The 16,068-nt window shown below is 41.2% G+C and overlaps 1 protein-coding gene across 2 annotated transcripts in view; it reads right to left on the bottom strand.

Moving 5' to 3' along the window:
- The window catches only part of Mosmo (modulator of smoothened), a 57,660-nt gene extending 45,100 nt beyond the window's left edge, over positions 1-12,560 (bottom strand). The window contains exon 1 of one of the 2 annotated variants that reach the window (XR_003301095.2): positions 12,454-12,541. Coding sequence is in view for 1 of the 2 variants with exons in the window: in XM_026392129.2 (XP_026247914.1) it covers positions 12,454-12,559 (106 nt within the window). In the remaining variant the exon portion in view is untranslated. Of the gene's footprint in view, positions 1-12,453 lie in introns of both variants that reach the window. The other variant, XM_026392129.2, reaches the window with a different exon arrangement.
- Positions 12,561-16,068: the final 3,508 nt, after the last annotated feature.

Here is a 16,068-nt window from a genome sequence, read left to right as displayed (position 1 = left end):
AACTATCTTATAGGCTACCTGTTATTATCAACCATTCTTTACCTGAACCCTGTTGTTATCTTAGCCAGTTTGGGCTACTATAACAAAGAACCTTAGACTGATTTGCTTAAAAGTAACAGCAGTTCAGGGGATGAGGGTGACACAATGGTTCAATCCTGAGGAGGGGGGCTGGGGATGTGGCTCAAGCGGTAGCGCGCTCGCCTGGCATGCGTGCGGCCCGGGTTCGATCCTCAGCACCACATACCAACAAAGATGTTGTGTCCGCCGAGAACTAAAAAATAAATATTAAAAATTCTTCTTTAAAAAAAAAAAATCCTGAGGAGGGTACTATCCTGGGTTACAGATTGGTGAGTTATTGTATCCTCCTATGACAAAGGGGGCACAAATATTTACCCCTTAATTTTTTTTTTTGCAGTGCTGAGTATTAAACTTAGGGCTTTGTGCATGCTAGGAAAGTGCTTTACCACTGAGCCATACTGCAGCCCCAAACATTCACTCTAACAGTTACTAACCTCAACTAATGCAGTCAAGGTCATGGTTTGCATATTTAGCTTTCTCCAGGAGATCTGGTGTAAGGCCACAGACTATCTCTAGATGTTAGGGAGAACAAGAAGATTGACAGAAAGCTAATGGCTTAGTACAATCTGTCAACTTGCCCAGCCCCTTTTATTTAGAGACAGGGTCTTGCTAAGTTTCTTAGAGCCTCACTAAATTGCTGAGGCTGGCTTTGAACTTGAGATCCTCCTGTCTCAGCCTTCAGAGCTGTTGGGATTACAGGTATACACTTCCATGTTACCTTTGATATAGAGAACACTGACATACAAACATCTGGATAGGCTGCCAGGCACTCTTTTCCCTTAGTGCATGGTGGGAAAAGGCATCAATTTAAGCCTCAGGGGCACTGTTACAGTGTATGTGGTAAAAATGAAGCAGGCAACCAGGCATATACCACAATGATATATCTTAGTTTAAAAACATCAGATTGCTTTTAGTGATTGTAAGGTAGGTAAACAATCAATTGTAATATTTACATTCTGTGTATCATATGTGATAAGAGAGCAATCCGTTGAAGTGGTCAACAAGAAGGTATGATATGTACCTGTGTTGTGATAGGTGTTTCAGATATATTAACTTTAATTCTTACATCCACCTTTCAAGGTAAGAAGTTATCAACCCCATTTACAGATGCAAAAAATAAAACTCAAGAGGCCTAGTAACAAGCCCAAACCCAAACAGTTGGTAAACATCAGTCAGAAGTTCTGACTTCAATCCCTTTTTTTTTGGGGGGGGGGTGGGCAGCAGTAACAGGGATTGAACTCAGGGGCACTTGACCACTGAGCCACATCCCCAGCCATATTTTGTATTTTATTTACATACAGAGTCTCACTGAGTTGCTTAGTGCCTCGCTTTTGCCAAGGCTGGTTTTCAACTCTTGATCCTCCTGCCTCAGCCTCCTGAGCCACTGGGATTACAGGTGTGCACCACTGTGCCCTGCTCCACTCCTATACTCTTTTGAACTCTTTCTGCATGAAATTTTCCCCAGAATTCAATATCACATATACATCTATATCACATTAAGTGATGGCATTCAGAGGATGAAGGAGAGACAGGAACTACTTTCCAGTTGGAGAAAATAATAAGTATTTTGGTAATTTTTCAGGTACCAACAAAATTATCTACACCCAAGCCAGAATTAGAGCCCAAATTCTTTATAGGCATTCTTCCAAATAAATAAATAAATAAGTCAATTTACCTCATATCATAACCAAACTGGTATATAAAATATTGCTTTCTCCTTACTCTTTCTAGCCACAGCCCCCCTCAACAAATAGTAACAATACTAGCCCAGTCTAGTAGCCCATCTCATGGCTACCAATGAGGACCATGCTCCAGCCACTTCCCTCTCATCACCTTGCCTCCCATGGGAGACCTTTTACTCATCAGTAGTTGCTAATCTCCTCCACCTGCCACAAACACAGATGCCCTCCTCAGCTCCACTGTGTTAACTCTACCTCCCGAAATCTCTTAAATAAACATTCTCCATAATTCCTCTTGTTTCCTCCTCTGATAAGGCAATTTGTAAATCAGAAATACAACCCAAATATTGTTGACAAATGTCAGAAGAATCCCAGTGAAGTACCTATATCACACAGAAGAAATGTTTTAAGCTTTGAAGTCAAATGACAAGTTAAAGAACAATAAATTAAAGGGAAATAAACTACATTTTCTTACTTCTTTTTATCTTTTCAAAATACCAAGCTGGGCATGGTGGCACATGCCTATAATCCCAGTGGCTCAGGAGGCTGAGGCAGGAAGAAGGCAAGTTCAAAGGTAGCCTCAGCAAAAGTGAGGTACTAAGAAACTCAGTGAGATCCTGTCTCTAAATAAAATACAAAATAGGGCTGGGAATGTGGCTCAGTGGTTGAGTAATCCAGAGTTCAATCCCTGATCCCTCCAAAATTTAAATAAATAAATAAAATCACAAAATAAAGCAATTGTTCTGCTTTCTACTATTTTAGTTTTATTATAGAAGTAAATAGCTACAAGGTGGTCTTACTGACTAGCCTAACTTCTTTTAATATTTATTTTTAGTTGTAGTTGGACACAATATCTTTATTTTATTTATTTTTTTGTGGTGCTGAGGATGGAACCCAGGGCCTCGAACATGCTAGGGCACTCTACTGCTGAGCCCAATTCTAGCACTTCCCCCGCCCCAGCTTTAAAAAAAATTTTTTTTAGTTGTATATGGATTCAATGCCTTTATTTGTTTTTTATGTGGTGCTAGAATTGAACCCAGTGCCTCACACTTGTGAGGCAAGTGCTCCACTATTGAGCTTCAACTCCAGCCCCTAGCCTAACTTCTTTACTGACCCAAATAATCAACCAGTTAACCTACAAATTAACTCTCCTTTTATAATATTTTCTAAAAGTTGGGAATGAGTTTATGGTATCTTATTTTCCAAATGAAAACCAACAGTTACTTCTCAAAAAAAGAGACTGAATTTTGTGGACATGTAGCTACTAAACATTAATTTGATAATATATAACCAAATCCCTTATTTTTACAGTTACCCCACTCTCCAAAACTTCCAATCATATTCCACAGTCCCCGTTAAAAACTTTTGTGGCAACTGTAACATTTCAAGCTAAGGCTGAATACTACCAAAATCAAAGATCAATAGATCATATTCCTTCTTCTCAAGGAATTTTAAAAGTCTATACCAGAAAATAGGGCAAGTAACACTCAAATAACCATGATATAAATGTGCTCCCACAAAGTGTGAAAAATCACTTCAGGTAGGGGACCAAAAAAGATTTTTATGAAGACTGCAGTTAAAATCCACTTGGAAGATGGATAGGATGTTGATGAAATATGGACTGGAATTAGTGAGAAGGCACTTCACGCTGAGAATAAAACATAAGAGGACTTAGAGATGAGAACAGAAGTTGTACCTCAGAAATAGACTAAGAGGGGCTAAGAATGTAGGTCTTTACAGGAGAAAAAAGTGGATCTGAGTTTGGAAAGGTAAATTAGAGTCATACTGTGATCATCTTTGAGTGCTTTTTGTTCCGTGGAAGCAGAAGAGGCACTGAAGTTTTCTCCTGTAAGCACATGCAGTGGTCAAGAGCCAGGATCAGCTCTGTGACCTTGGGCAAGTTAATTAACTTCTCCTCAACTCTATAGGGCTGATAACAGCTTGTATACAGGAATGATGTGGGGAGGAAAGTAGTAAACTTCTGTAAAGTGTCTAGAACAGTATGTAACAAAGTAAAAGATACATAAGTATTATTATATTTGTTCTTTAGAAAAATAAACTTAGCAGCAATATAGAGAAATGAACTGGAATAGAAACTTCCCTGTTTTCTATCTGCTTTTACTATCAATCTGCTTTTAAGGACAAGTACTTCCCAAAACTTCCTAATTATTTAAATACTCATTATTAAATGTATCACCTGGTCAGGTATGGTGGTACATATCTGTAACCTCAGAAACACAAGAAGCTGAGGCAGGAGGAGCACACAAGTTCAAGGTTAACCTCAACAAATTAGTGAGATCTTGTCTCAAAAATAAATAACTAACCCACTGAATATCCAGTACGAGTTCCACATAGAGCATAAATACTTCAAATGCATTAGTTGTAAGTGGAATGAAATCCAGTGGTTTGGGAAATATCCATGGGAAGATATATTCATGGTATTATCAAAACTTTGGTATTTTATTTATTTATTTTGGGATGGTACTGGAGATCAACCAGTGCCTTATGCATACTAAGTAAACACTACCATTGAGCTACATCCCCAGACAATGATGGTACTTTATCAAATGATTACATTTTTGATAGTCTAAGAATTGGTAAATAGTCAATAGAACTGATCTGAATATGGCCTATTTTTGAAAATAATTTCTACTACCATAGCTGAAAGCAGACCCAATAATGTTCCAGGTAAACAACTTACCATGAATATAATGCAAAAGGGAGGGCTTGTAAAATTTTGTTCTACCATTTTTTTTGGGGGGGGGGAGTGTTTACTGGGGATTAAACTCAGGGGCATTCGACCACTGAGCCATATCCCCAGTCCTATTTTATATTTTACTTAGAGACCGGGTCTCAATGAGTTGCTTAGCACCTTGCTTTTTGCTGAGGCTGGATTTGAACTCATGATTCTCTTGTCTTAGCCTCCCAAGCCGGTGGGATTATAGGCATGTGCCACAGCACCCGGCTTGTTCTACCATTTTTTACTTGATTCACCCAACTGCATTTTCTTTATTCCTATTTAATCTCTAACTATACAGTAGGATATGGTCCTTAGTTAACAGATCTATATTAAAAGTCAACAGCTGCCTTTTTGCTCAATATATACAATAGCAAGTGTCCAGATGCCAAATGTGACATTTTATTTATAGCAAAACTAGTATAAAGAGACATACAACAGTACAGCCTTATTCTAATTAAAAATAAATAAGTTTAGTGGTGACTTAGAGAAATGGTTTGCTTCAAAACTGAATTGAAGCCAGGGTGGGAGTGCACAACTATAATCCCAGCTACTCAGGAGGCTGTGGCAGAAAGTTCATAAGTTCAAGGCCAGCTTGGGCAATTTAGAGACCCTGTCTCAAAATGAAAAATAAAAAGGCTGATGATGTATCTTACTAATAGAATGCCTCTAGGTTCAATCCCCAATACACACACACAGAAAAAGAAAACAAAAGGGGGTGGGATATAGCTCAGTGGTAGAGTTCCCCTGGGTTCAGTCCCCACTACAGAAAAAAAGAAAGAAAGAAAAAAAAAAAACAATGTGAGCATACATGAAAACTTCCTGTAAGCAACTGTACATGCTGGGTGGAACATACTCAGTAATACATGTATCACTGATACCAACACCCAAACTCATATGCTTATTATTTTGTCAACTCCAAAACAAATCTCAAAGGAACATCACATTTTACTTGCTGAGTTTCTGGCAAGGATTCTCCTCTGTACAATTTACAATTAACAAGAGAATACATAGTAACGTTTACATAGATATAATACTGAAAAGTGATTTGGATCCAGGAACTTTAATAAATCTATAGTCAATAAAGGATGAAATAGCCACTACTCTCAATCTACTGTTACCAAGTGAGCAGGTTTGTAATCATTAAACTTTTTAGGAGCTAGTTATTTGTTGGGCAAGGAATTCTAGAAAGCATTTGGAAAACATGTAGCTTTAGAGCTTGAAAACATTATGACAACCAAAAAGATATGTCAAGCTTACATAAACCACCACAGATAAAGCAGTAAATATGAAATTTATATCTACATGCTGTCACTGTTGTTACAGTACAGCCTAATCTCCCGGTGTACTTAAAGGAGGATATCAAATAAGGTCAGTATATAAATAATTATCTATTCAGGTTGCTTAAGCTATTACTTATAACGTAATGATAACAATTTCATAAACAGTAGCACTTCATTATGTGTCCAGATTTCCCCTATAAGATTATGCAAGATGGCCCACTGCTTAAGTATGAGTATAAAAGAGATATAGGAAAAACAAATTCACAAATTGTATTATAAAAGCTAATGGTAACTAGAAGAAATTTTATTCCATAAATTAAAACTTAATTTTCAGTTATACTATTTGCCAGATTTCTATAAAGAAAGAAATATCTCACCTATTTAAAACTTAATTTTCAGAATTTGAAATGACACAACTGACTCTTAATACTCCAACTACAAAGCTTTATAGGCCGGGTATAGTGGCACACATCTGTAATCCCAGAGGTTAGAGAGGCTGAGACAGGAGGATCATGAATTTAAAGCCAGTCTCAGCAACTCAGCAAGACCCTGTCTCTAAATAAAATATAAAAAAGGGCTGGAGAGCTGGCTCAGTGGTTAAGCACCCCTGGGTTCAATCCCCACTACCAAAAAAAATAAATAGATAATAACTTTACAGCTACCAGCTCTTAGATATATTCCTTTAAAAATAACTTCTGAACTAAGTGATTTCTATAATCCACTGTGGTACTGTGGTTAATACTCTTTAACCTATAGAACAGAAAAGAAAGTTGGGGTCTAAACCTGCACAACAACTAACGGTGCTAAAAGAAGTCTTAATCAGTTCTGAATGAGGTAATTTTTATTAACAAAAAAACCTCCAAGATCAATTACCTGGCTAATAGTGACACTGGGACTTAACCAAAACCTGTGCATCCTTTCTACTATGCTAGGCTGCCTATCACTTAGAAAACCTTTCAACCTGATGCACTCCTTGGATTTGGTACTTACAGGTGTCCCATTAAGTTCACATTACCACTACAATTGTGTAGTCTCTCTGCCCAGATTGGATCCAGCTGGGTTTCAGGAATAGTCAACTACAGACACATCATGTTGCCTTAAATTTCTTTTTGGAAAAAGGCAGGGCATATGTAAACAGATAATACAAAAGAGAAACACAAAAAATTCAGATGCCTTAATCTTTCTCATTAGTTAAATCTGTTCAATTCAGAGGTCCAGTAGTAGTAAGAAGTTGCTGGTTCCCAAATATAAGTCACATTCTCCAATATCCTCTTTACCAGTAATAAAATAATTTAGCTCCTATTTATTCATTCTTTTTTTTTTTCTTCAACTGGTTCAAAATACAAGCAGGGAAGAAGGTGCCAGTTTTTGGGATGCCTTAAATACCAACATTCCATTTAAACAAATTAAAAAAGAAAGAACAAGAATGAAAATATTTTTAGGTATGAATATACTAACTTTAACTTACATAACCATTCTAGAGAAATTCTGATTAGATACAAGGGAGAAGTTCTTTCCTGCACATGAAAGAGGCTTTTGAGAAACATCTAGAAATCTTCATAAAAACCCCTATGCAAATCCATTTAGAATGATAGTTAGGCTGGTATAATCCTAAATGGTCACTAAAGTCTTTGCTAAAGAGATGATGCCTTTAATAAAGGGATCTGTGAATCAGAACAACTTGCTTAACTGTTGATCTTGCTAAAATTAAATAAATGATCTCTTTTTTTTTTCCCACAAAGGCTTTGTCTCTTTAAAGAATGACAGTGAGGTTTAAGAAACTTTTACAAAGCAAAAGCTATCGTTTAAGACTGAAACCTAAATTTTCCCTTCCCTCTTCTATAATCTAACAAAAATTCCACCCACTGAGGAATTTAAACCTCGGTAGGATAAATAAAAGTTGTACATAATTAAGATATAGGTAATACTTAGGCAAAAAGTTTTCTTTTCTGCAGTGCTGGGGACAGAAATCAGGACCTTGTTCATATTACGGCAAGTACATTATAACTCAGCTATAACCCCAGCCCTGAAATCTTCTTGAAGGGAGACTTTGACACATTGAAACTCAAATCTCAAGTGCAAAGTATTGAAATGTGGAGAAAATGTGGAAATGACTATTTCACATCAGCCAGATAGAAAAAGCCTAAGGGATCAAATCAAGTAATGAATGTCAAAGCACTTCAAAACTATAAGGCACTACAAAAAAAGGAAAGTTTCTACACAGCCAGTGTGGTGGCACACATCTGTAATCCCAGCAGCTCTGGAGGCTGAGACAGGAGGATCGAAAGTTTAAAGTCTGCCTCAGCAAAAGTAAGGCGCTAACCAACTCAGTAAGAGCCTGTCTCTAAATAACATACAAAATAGGACTGGAGATGTGGTCCAGTGCCCCTGAGTTCAGCCCCCAGTACCCCACTCAAAAAAAAAGTTGCTACATAATCCACAAGCTATTAGAACAAGAAGAAAATGTTGTCCCAAACAGACAAAAAGAAAAAGAAACATTTTCTCTGGATCTGGACCACTAAAATTAAAACTAAAAACTGTGAGCATCCAAGGTATGGCCCATAATCTTATGGTAATATAGTTTATCAGTTGTGATTTTAGGAAGTTATTTGATCCAGTTTTTGCCATTTTATATTTCATTTCCTTCTGGGGTAGTTTAAGCAAAAGCTGAGGAACAGATTAGAGTGCAGAAATGAAACACTAGAAGAAGAGAAACTGTACAGGAGTGATGAATAAAATTCAAAGCCAAGAGGGTAAACATTTAACTTGCTCTAAGTCTGGATGTATTATTCTTGATGTTTCTTTATATCCAAGAGCACCTAATAAAGAGATGTCATTTCTTACAGTAACAAGTCCAGGGCTCTAACTACAAAACTGGGATTCTGACACCTGTTCTTATAAACTAGAACAACAATATCTTTTATTGAGCACTTGCTATGTGCCAGGCACTTTCTAAATGTTTTACATGGATTAGTGAGGTTAATCACCACAAAACAATGAGATGGCTATTATTTTTATCCCTGTTTTACAGAGGAGAAAATTGAGATGGAGAGGCTAAGGAATTTGAACTAAAGTACAGTACTGGTAATCGATGAAGTTAGGATTTGAGTCCTGAAATTTCCCTTAAATAGTTCACTGCAGTGGTTTTCAAAATTACATAAACAGAACCTTTTAAATCCCAAGAATTAACCGAAACTTTTATAGAATGAATCCGGTACACCAAAGGGAACACATTAACTTTTGCTGCCAGGTAAATTCACTTTTGTGCAGACCCTAGAATAAAGCTGGTCCTAGCCTGGCACAGTGGCACATGCCTGTAATTCCGGCTACTTAGAAGACTGAGACAGAAGGATCATTGGAGGCCAGCCTGAGCAACTGAGCAAGACACTGTCTCGAATATAAAAAACAAAAAATGGCCAGGGATGTAGCTAAGTGGTAGAGAACCCCAGTTTCAATCCCCAGTATGGGATTGGGAGGTGGGAATGGGAGGGGCAGATAGGCAGATGATGACACGACAGTGGTTCTATTACCTCAGAGAGACCTTATTAAAACATCTTGTAATTATTTCATTGATTTGGAAAAATAACTTTGCACTTTATTTATTTATTTTTTTGGTATTTGGTGCCTGCTATTGAACCAGGGGGTACAGTCACATCCCCAGCCCTCTTTTTGTATTTTATTTAGAGACAGGGTCTCACTGAGTTGCTGAGGTTGGCAATCCTCCTGCCTCAGACTCCCAGGCCACTGGGATTACAGGCGTGCACCACTCCACTGTTTTTTGTTTTTATTTTTAACTCAAGACTGCATCTGTCTGCTCAGGTAAAGTTGAACATGAGTGCTAAAGCAAATACTAGGAAAAGTTCAAGTGCATCTTATCACAGCACAAGAGTACAACAATGAAAAGAACATATTATCGAATTCACATATCAAGATTCCAAGCTACCAGATTCATGGGCATGTACCACCACGCCCACCTTATTATTCCCCTTTTAAGCCACAGAATATCTAACTGAAGGGTAGAGATGGCAAGAAAAATTGTTAAGAAAAAAAAAAATCATATCCACTACTCCATTTCAGCCGCACACTCTCACTGTTACACTGTGGAGCTTATGCCCACAATCCCCTGTCATGCTACTTTGCCATACAATTATTTCCACCCAGACTGGTCCTCAGTATTATTGGGTCCACTGTTCCATTGACTATAAACCATCTGCTACTTGACTGGCCAACCCTTTATTTACTTCTGCTTTTTATCCAGCGGAGCTTTCATAAGCCATCATTACAAAGATACTTTGGCCAACAGCAGGGCATGGTGGCACACACCTGTAATCCCAGCTACTAGGGAGACTGAACTCTGAGACTGCTGAATTCCCTCAGCAATTTCGGGAGACTTTCTCTTAAAAATTAATTAATTAATTAATTAAAAGGGGGGGGGGTCCTGGGGATGTAGCTCCATGTTAAATTGCCCTGGGATCAATCGGGTGCATGTGTGTATACAAAGATACTTTGTCCAATACTATACATCTTGATTGCTTTGTCGTTTTATTGTATATATCTGGCAAACCCTAACCTTCAATGACACTTTCTACAGGATCTCACATTAGTACTCTCGATGTTTCCTTATTCCCAAGAACATCTAGAAAATTAACCTACTTCAGCTACACTGGTACCAAAGTAGCTGAGCACTACTAGAAAAGTCAGTATAACAAACAGGTTATCACACAGTATGTTCCTCACTACCAGCTTCCACAAGGCAGCCATACAATCCTACTACGTTGGCATGCTCTTTCTGCAACTTTTTTTTTGAACCTTCTACTTCCTTCAAACCTTGAACTATCATCTCTCCTATGTCTGGCAATTTACAGTCAATGACTTTGCCTCCAAATCTGAAAGAGTTGAACTCATCCTGCCCTTGCTTTCTTTTGAATGAAAGAGAAGTTTGCTATGTTCCATCTTCTCTCAAGAATATTATACCATTACTTCTTTCTTCTCCTATATAGTAATACTTTCCTCTCTCAATTATAACAGTCCCAGGGACATTTAGTCTATCAAGATTTCCCATAATACTCCTTTACAAAAAGGATCCCTCTGTTAAAGACAGTGAAAATTCATTGTCTCTAAGTCTGTAAAGCCCCAAATAAAGTTTCTTAAAAGGAGTCACTACATATATAATTAGGATTAAAAACAACAATGGTAATGAGCAGGATGTCACACATATAATTGCACAAACTGTCTGGAATCACCAACACTTTCATAAACAGTTGCACCAAATTCTAAACCATCCTGATACTTTCTTATAGGCTTTACAATGAAAAGCTCTGCTAAAACTCCACAGCCAAGAAAAGTAGCAGAATTCTTTAGTGTAATTTTAATAACCAGTAAATGTGACAGCACGATTTTGTGTCACTAGGTCTAGATCAGGGGAGCGAAGGAAGGGAGGAAGAAGCAACAAATGCCCCAGCTACAGCTTCTTTTTTTTTTTTTTTTAAGAGCTAAAAATATTGCAGGATAAATACAGAACCATAAGTAATACTTAAGAACTAAGTTTGACAGCATAGTGTTACATTTTTTGTAGCAAACTGTTCATGCAAGGAGCTTGACATTCCCAATCCTCAATATTCCCTTTGCCTGCACTGGATAAGCAGTTAAAAACAAACAAACAAACAAAAAAAAAACCAGACTCATTCCTTAATTCCTGACACCTGTTTACATTAATTAAAGGTTGAGTCTCACAGGTCTACAGGAAGGGAGAGAGATGAGGAGGGAGAAGGGATGAACAAGCTGAGAAAAATCTTGCCAGCACATTCACCTGAGATACCCGCCTCTTTCCTGGAGGGCAGCACCTTGCCTCTCCAGTCTACAGCTCCGTGGCGTCACAGCAGCCGCTGCTACTGCTGCTGGGCTGCCTGCAACTCTAATGTGTTATTTAATTTTGTAACTACTATTAAGACCTCTACAGTGTTTTTGTGATGCGCTGGAATGAAAGATGCTCCATAAAATGAAGTTTATTATTAGTATCATTATAGCTCCCGGGCCTAAAATAAAGCAAAATTATAATCACTTACATTTCAAAGGAAAAACTGGAAGCCACCAGTGTCTCCAGCCCCGCCAAAAGGGCAGGGGATGGGCTGGGGACGGGGGTCTGAGATCCTCAACCTCCTCCACCCGACCTGCCCCCCTCATGAGGCTCTCCCGGCACCGCCGCGGGGGCACCGCTTCCCGGGTGCAGCTTCCTCGGGGAGCCAGGGTGGGGGTCCAGGGTCGTTCCGGCTGCCTCGCCCCGCAGCTCTCCCCACCCGCTGCCCCGCTCCCGCCCCAGCCTCTCCGCCTGGATTCTAATTCTCTCTCAGTTTCCTCCAGTCTCCCACCTTGACTTTTCCCCCCTCTTTTTAGAATCCTCCCTGCACCCGCTTCTTCCCCGGTGCCGGGCGTCAGCCCTGCCCGGGTCTCCTCGGCCACTTTTTGCACAGGCCGGGGGTACCGCAGGCAGCCGGGTCTCCGTCCCCTCCCCTCGCGCCCGGCTCCGCGGCCCGGCTCTCCGCTCCGCTCCGCCTGCCTCCCCCCAGGCCGGCCCCCGCCCGCGCCGCTCCGGCTGCCTGTCCCCCTCAGCCCGGGTCCCCGCGCCGCCCTCCGCCTCCGCCAAGCCCCAGCGCGGCCCCGCGAGCCCGCCGCTCACCCGCCGACTCCCCGGTGTTGATCCAGTCGGGGTTGGCGATGCTGGCGATGGCGAAGATATCGGCGGCCAGAAAGAGACATCCTGAGATGATGGTCAGTTTATCCATCTCCCCGCCCCGCTCCCCCCACCCCCCGAGCCCCGGGCAGGCCGCGGCCTCAGGCCTCCCGCCCCATGGGCCGCCGCCGGGGCCCGGAGTCCCCGCGCCGCCGCCTCGCGCCCCCTCGGCCCCCGCGCGCCGCTCGCGCCCTCCGCGCGCCCGGGACCAGCAGCCGCCGCCCGCCCCGGAACTGCTCGGCCCGCCCGCCCCTCACCCGGAAGCGAAGCCGCGGCGCCGGCAGGACCAGCCGCGGCTTGTGACCGCCGACCCTGCCGCGCTGCCCTGGACCTGGACCCGACGCTCGTCCAGCCCTTGCCCCGCTCCGGGGCTTTCCAGCTGGCCGCGCCGCCTCTCGACTTTCTTCCCAGGAACGACGCTGTCGTCGTCGTTAAAGACTGGATGCCGAATGCTCCGGTCCCTAAGCTTTCCTAAGGCCACTGGGATGAGCGCAAGGGGTAGCCGCCCGCTTCTAGCAGGAGGCGGGCCCCGCACGGTCCTTGTCACCTTGTGCTATCGTTACCAGCTCCGTGGCCGTCAGCTCCCGGGATTGGCCCGTGTGGGAAATAGCTCTTGACACCTACTGTGCGTGCGTCAGGCACTATAGATGCCGAGGGTACTGACGTGCGGGTGGGCAAAGACAAGCTGAAAGCCCATCTTTAAAACAAAATTTCAGGTGCTGATTTATGAACTTAATGAGGGTCAGGTTGGTGATACTTAATGATGAAGAGGAAGGGATACATTTATTTTCGCTGAGACTTAACTAGGATCATAAAGGCTGATCTTATGAAGACTGTCCTAGACAAAGGCAACAGCAAGTGCAAAGACCAGACCATTAGGGGAGGCCACAGAGAAGAGACTGACACATTCAAGGACCTGCAAAATGGCCTGTGGGTTTAGGGAGTGGTGTGAGAAGCAGCAGGCAGAATCTAGATGAAAGGCTTCGGGGTCCATAGTAAAGCATTTGGATTTTGTTTCAAGAGCAATGGGAAGACACTGGAGGGTGACATGATTTTAATCTGTAAAGGTACGTAGTGTAGATTGTAGGGGGAAGGGGCAAAAATGAAAGCAGAGACACGACATAAGAGACAAAGTAGTCCAGGAAAGATAACTGTGGTTTTGGGTAACAGTATTCTAGGTGGAAAAAATTTTGACGTATTTGGGTGTTTTGTAGATAGAGGGAAGGACTTGCTGATAATGTGGAAGGAGTTGAAAGACAGAACTCAGGAATGACTCCAGGCTTTTGGCCTGAGCAACCAAGTTTGATGATAGATACTATTTACTGAGTTGGGATGTAAGGAGAATCCTAGGCTGAATGGATAAACAAGAAAAAAATAAGACATTTGCATAATTTAGTTAGCAATACAGATGATCTAGCCATCTATGATTTTGTTATCTGCTGGAGGGTTTTTGTTTTTGATTTTCCTTCCATGACTTCTGGATTAAGTGACACTAACTCTGACTTTAGATCCCACTCTCTGTATCCTGGGTAGGACTCCATGCAGCAAATAATGACAGGACACTTGTTTTCTCCTTAAATGCCACCTAGGTCATCTCTAGAAAGACCTAGAAGAGTGACATCTGTCTCTATTTTTGGAAGGCCTACCTGTCCACAAAACTCAGCAGGTTTCAAATTCCACCAGATTCAACAGCATTGCAAAAAATGTGCAGTTATCCATGGCACAACATAGATTAGGGAAGAAAAGATTTGATTGCTAAAGACTTTCCTGTCCAAACACTGGTCTCTTGGGAGAAGAACTTTGAAAAAAAATATATAATGTAATTTTCTCTGCCATAGAAATTGACACAAGATAATTTATATGTTCCAAAGATCTAAATTTAATGCATATCAATATCATTATTTTTTCAAAGAATTTTTTATTTGTTCTAACTAGTTATACATGACTGTAGTCAATATATTGTTGCAGTAGGTCTTTTCTTTTTTAAGTACTATAGAAATTTGAGGGAGTCATGTTTTTGGCTTCTTGTCAAGTGTTTTGATTGCCTATTAATAGATGAAAAACCCTAACTATGCAGAACTAGGTTCTGGAATAATATCCACTGATGTTCACCACTGGCCTGCTAGTGAGAATCCTACATTGGAATGTTAAACAGTTTGCAACTATTCTGATTGAGTAGAATGATAGTGACTTGATTCTTTTGTTTAAAAAATACAGGTGTAGGGGCTGGGGTTGTGGCTTAGTGGTAGAGCACTTGCCTAGCATGTGTGAGGCACTGGGTTTGATCCTCAAAACCACATAGAAATAAATAAATTAAATAAAGGTATTGTGTCCATCTATAACTAAAAAATACAGGTGTAAATCTTCCTTTTACTGTGGCAGCACTTCCCAGACCCTCCTGCATTTATCCCTCCACAGAAGGTTCTAGATATCAGAGGAAAGCACAAAATAACCAGCACTGAGTTAAAAAAAATTTTTTTAAACCTTTTACTCAGATGAATGGCTATACATCATCATGCAGGCCCTGCACACTCCTGCTGCACAACTCTGCTTTGCATTATAGATCATAGTGACCCATGCCTTCCTGTTGGTGGGATTAGTAGGGGCCAAATATGCTATTTACAGAGTTTCCCTTAATCCCTGATTTGGGTTCCACATCATATTCTTGACTTCCAGAATAACTGGTAATTCAGAGTCCCAAGCCGCTGAGATTTACAGCACAAAGCAGTTCCCTTCTCTAGATTTTAGTAGAGACAAACCTGAGAGGTTTGGGAGGAGTGATATGCATATTTAGTTCCAGTCCTGCTACTGACTTGAACTTGGGAAAGCCATGTCACCTCTCCTGGCCTTTTTCCCCTGTCTAACCAGACAGACACCCAGAGTCACTGCCTTAGCGATAGAAGCATCCTATCCTCTCACCCACACCTAAGAAAACAGCTGGGACTCTTCTAATCAGAGATGAGCAACGAGGCTCTTTATGGCAGAAAGTCCTTGGGGATCCAGAAGAACATAGAAGGCTCACAGGGAGAGCTCTGCTAGAAGCCCAAAGACATAAATAGCCATACTGTGGCTGTTAAGGAGCCATGGATGTGATGTGCTTGATTGTGATTGATGACAGGCCTCAGCGCAGAAGAGGCTGAATCCAGATGGGACCTTGGGAAAGCTGTGGAAGGGAGGCTGGTGTCATCACTCTTCATTTTAAGGAGTATCTTTGGCCTGACAGAATAAAGAACACACTTCCTCCTAGGGATCAAGTTTACTGTGTGGGCCAAGAATGTGGAGAACACACCACATGTATATATCAGGGGGTTTCTGGGATTAAAGAAGACCAAAGAGCCAAATCCAGAGGTTAACAGCTTGGTCAGGGCTCAGATCATGGTTTGTCTCCTACATTGATTCCTCTGGAGCTGACTCAGAGGCAAGGGATTATTGATCAGTGTGCAGGAAATTTATTGGTGAATGCTCTCAGATCAACTCCTGTGAGAGAAGGAAGGGAGGCAGGATTGGACACAGAAGTCAGGGAGTCAGAAGAGACTTTGGCAGACTCAGAGGGGAGCTCTG

Source organism: Urocitellus parryii, chromosome 9, assembly GCF_045843805.1.
Source record: "Urocitellus parryii isolate mUroPar1 chromosome 9, mUroPar1.hap1, whole genome shotgun sequence".
Taxonomy (NCBI): domain Eukaryota; kingdom Metazoa; phylum Chordata; class Mammalia; order Rodentia; family Sciuridae; genus Urocitellus; species Urocitellus parryii.
Note: the sequence above shows the minus strand (reverse complement) of the source record. Positions and strands in the feature narration are given on the sequence as shown.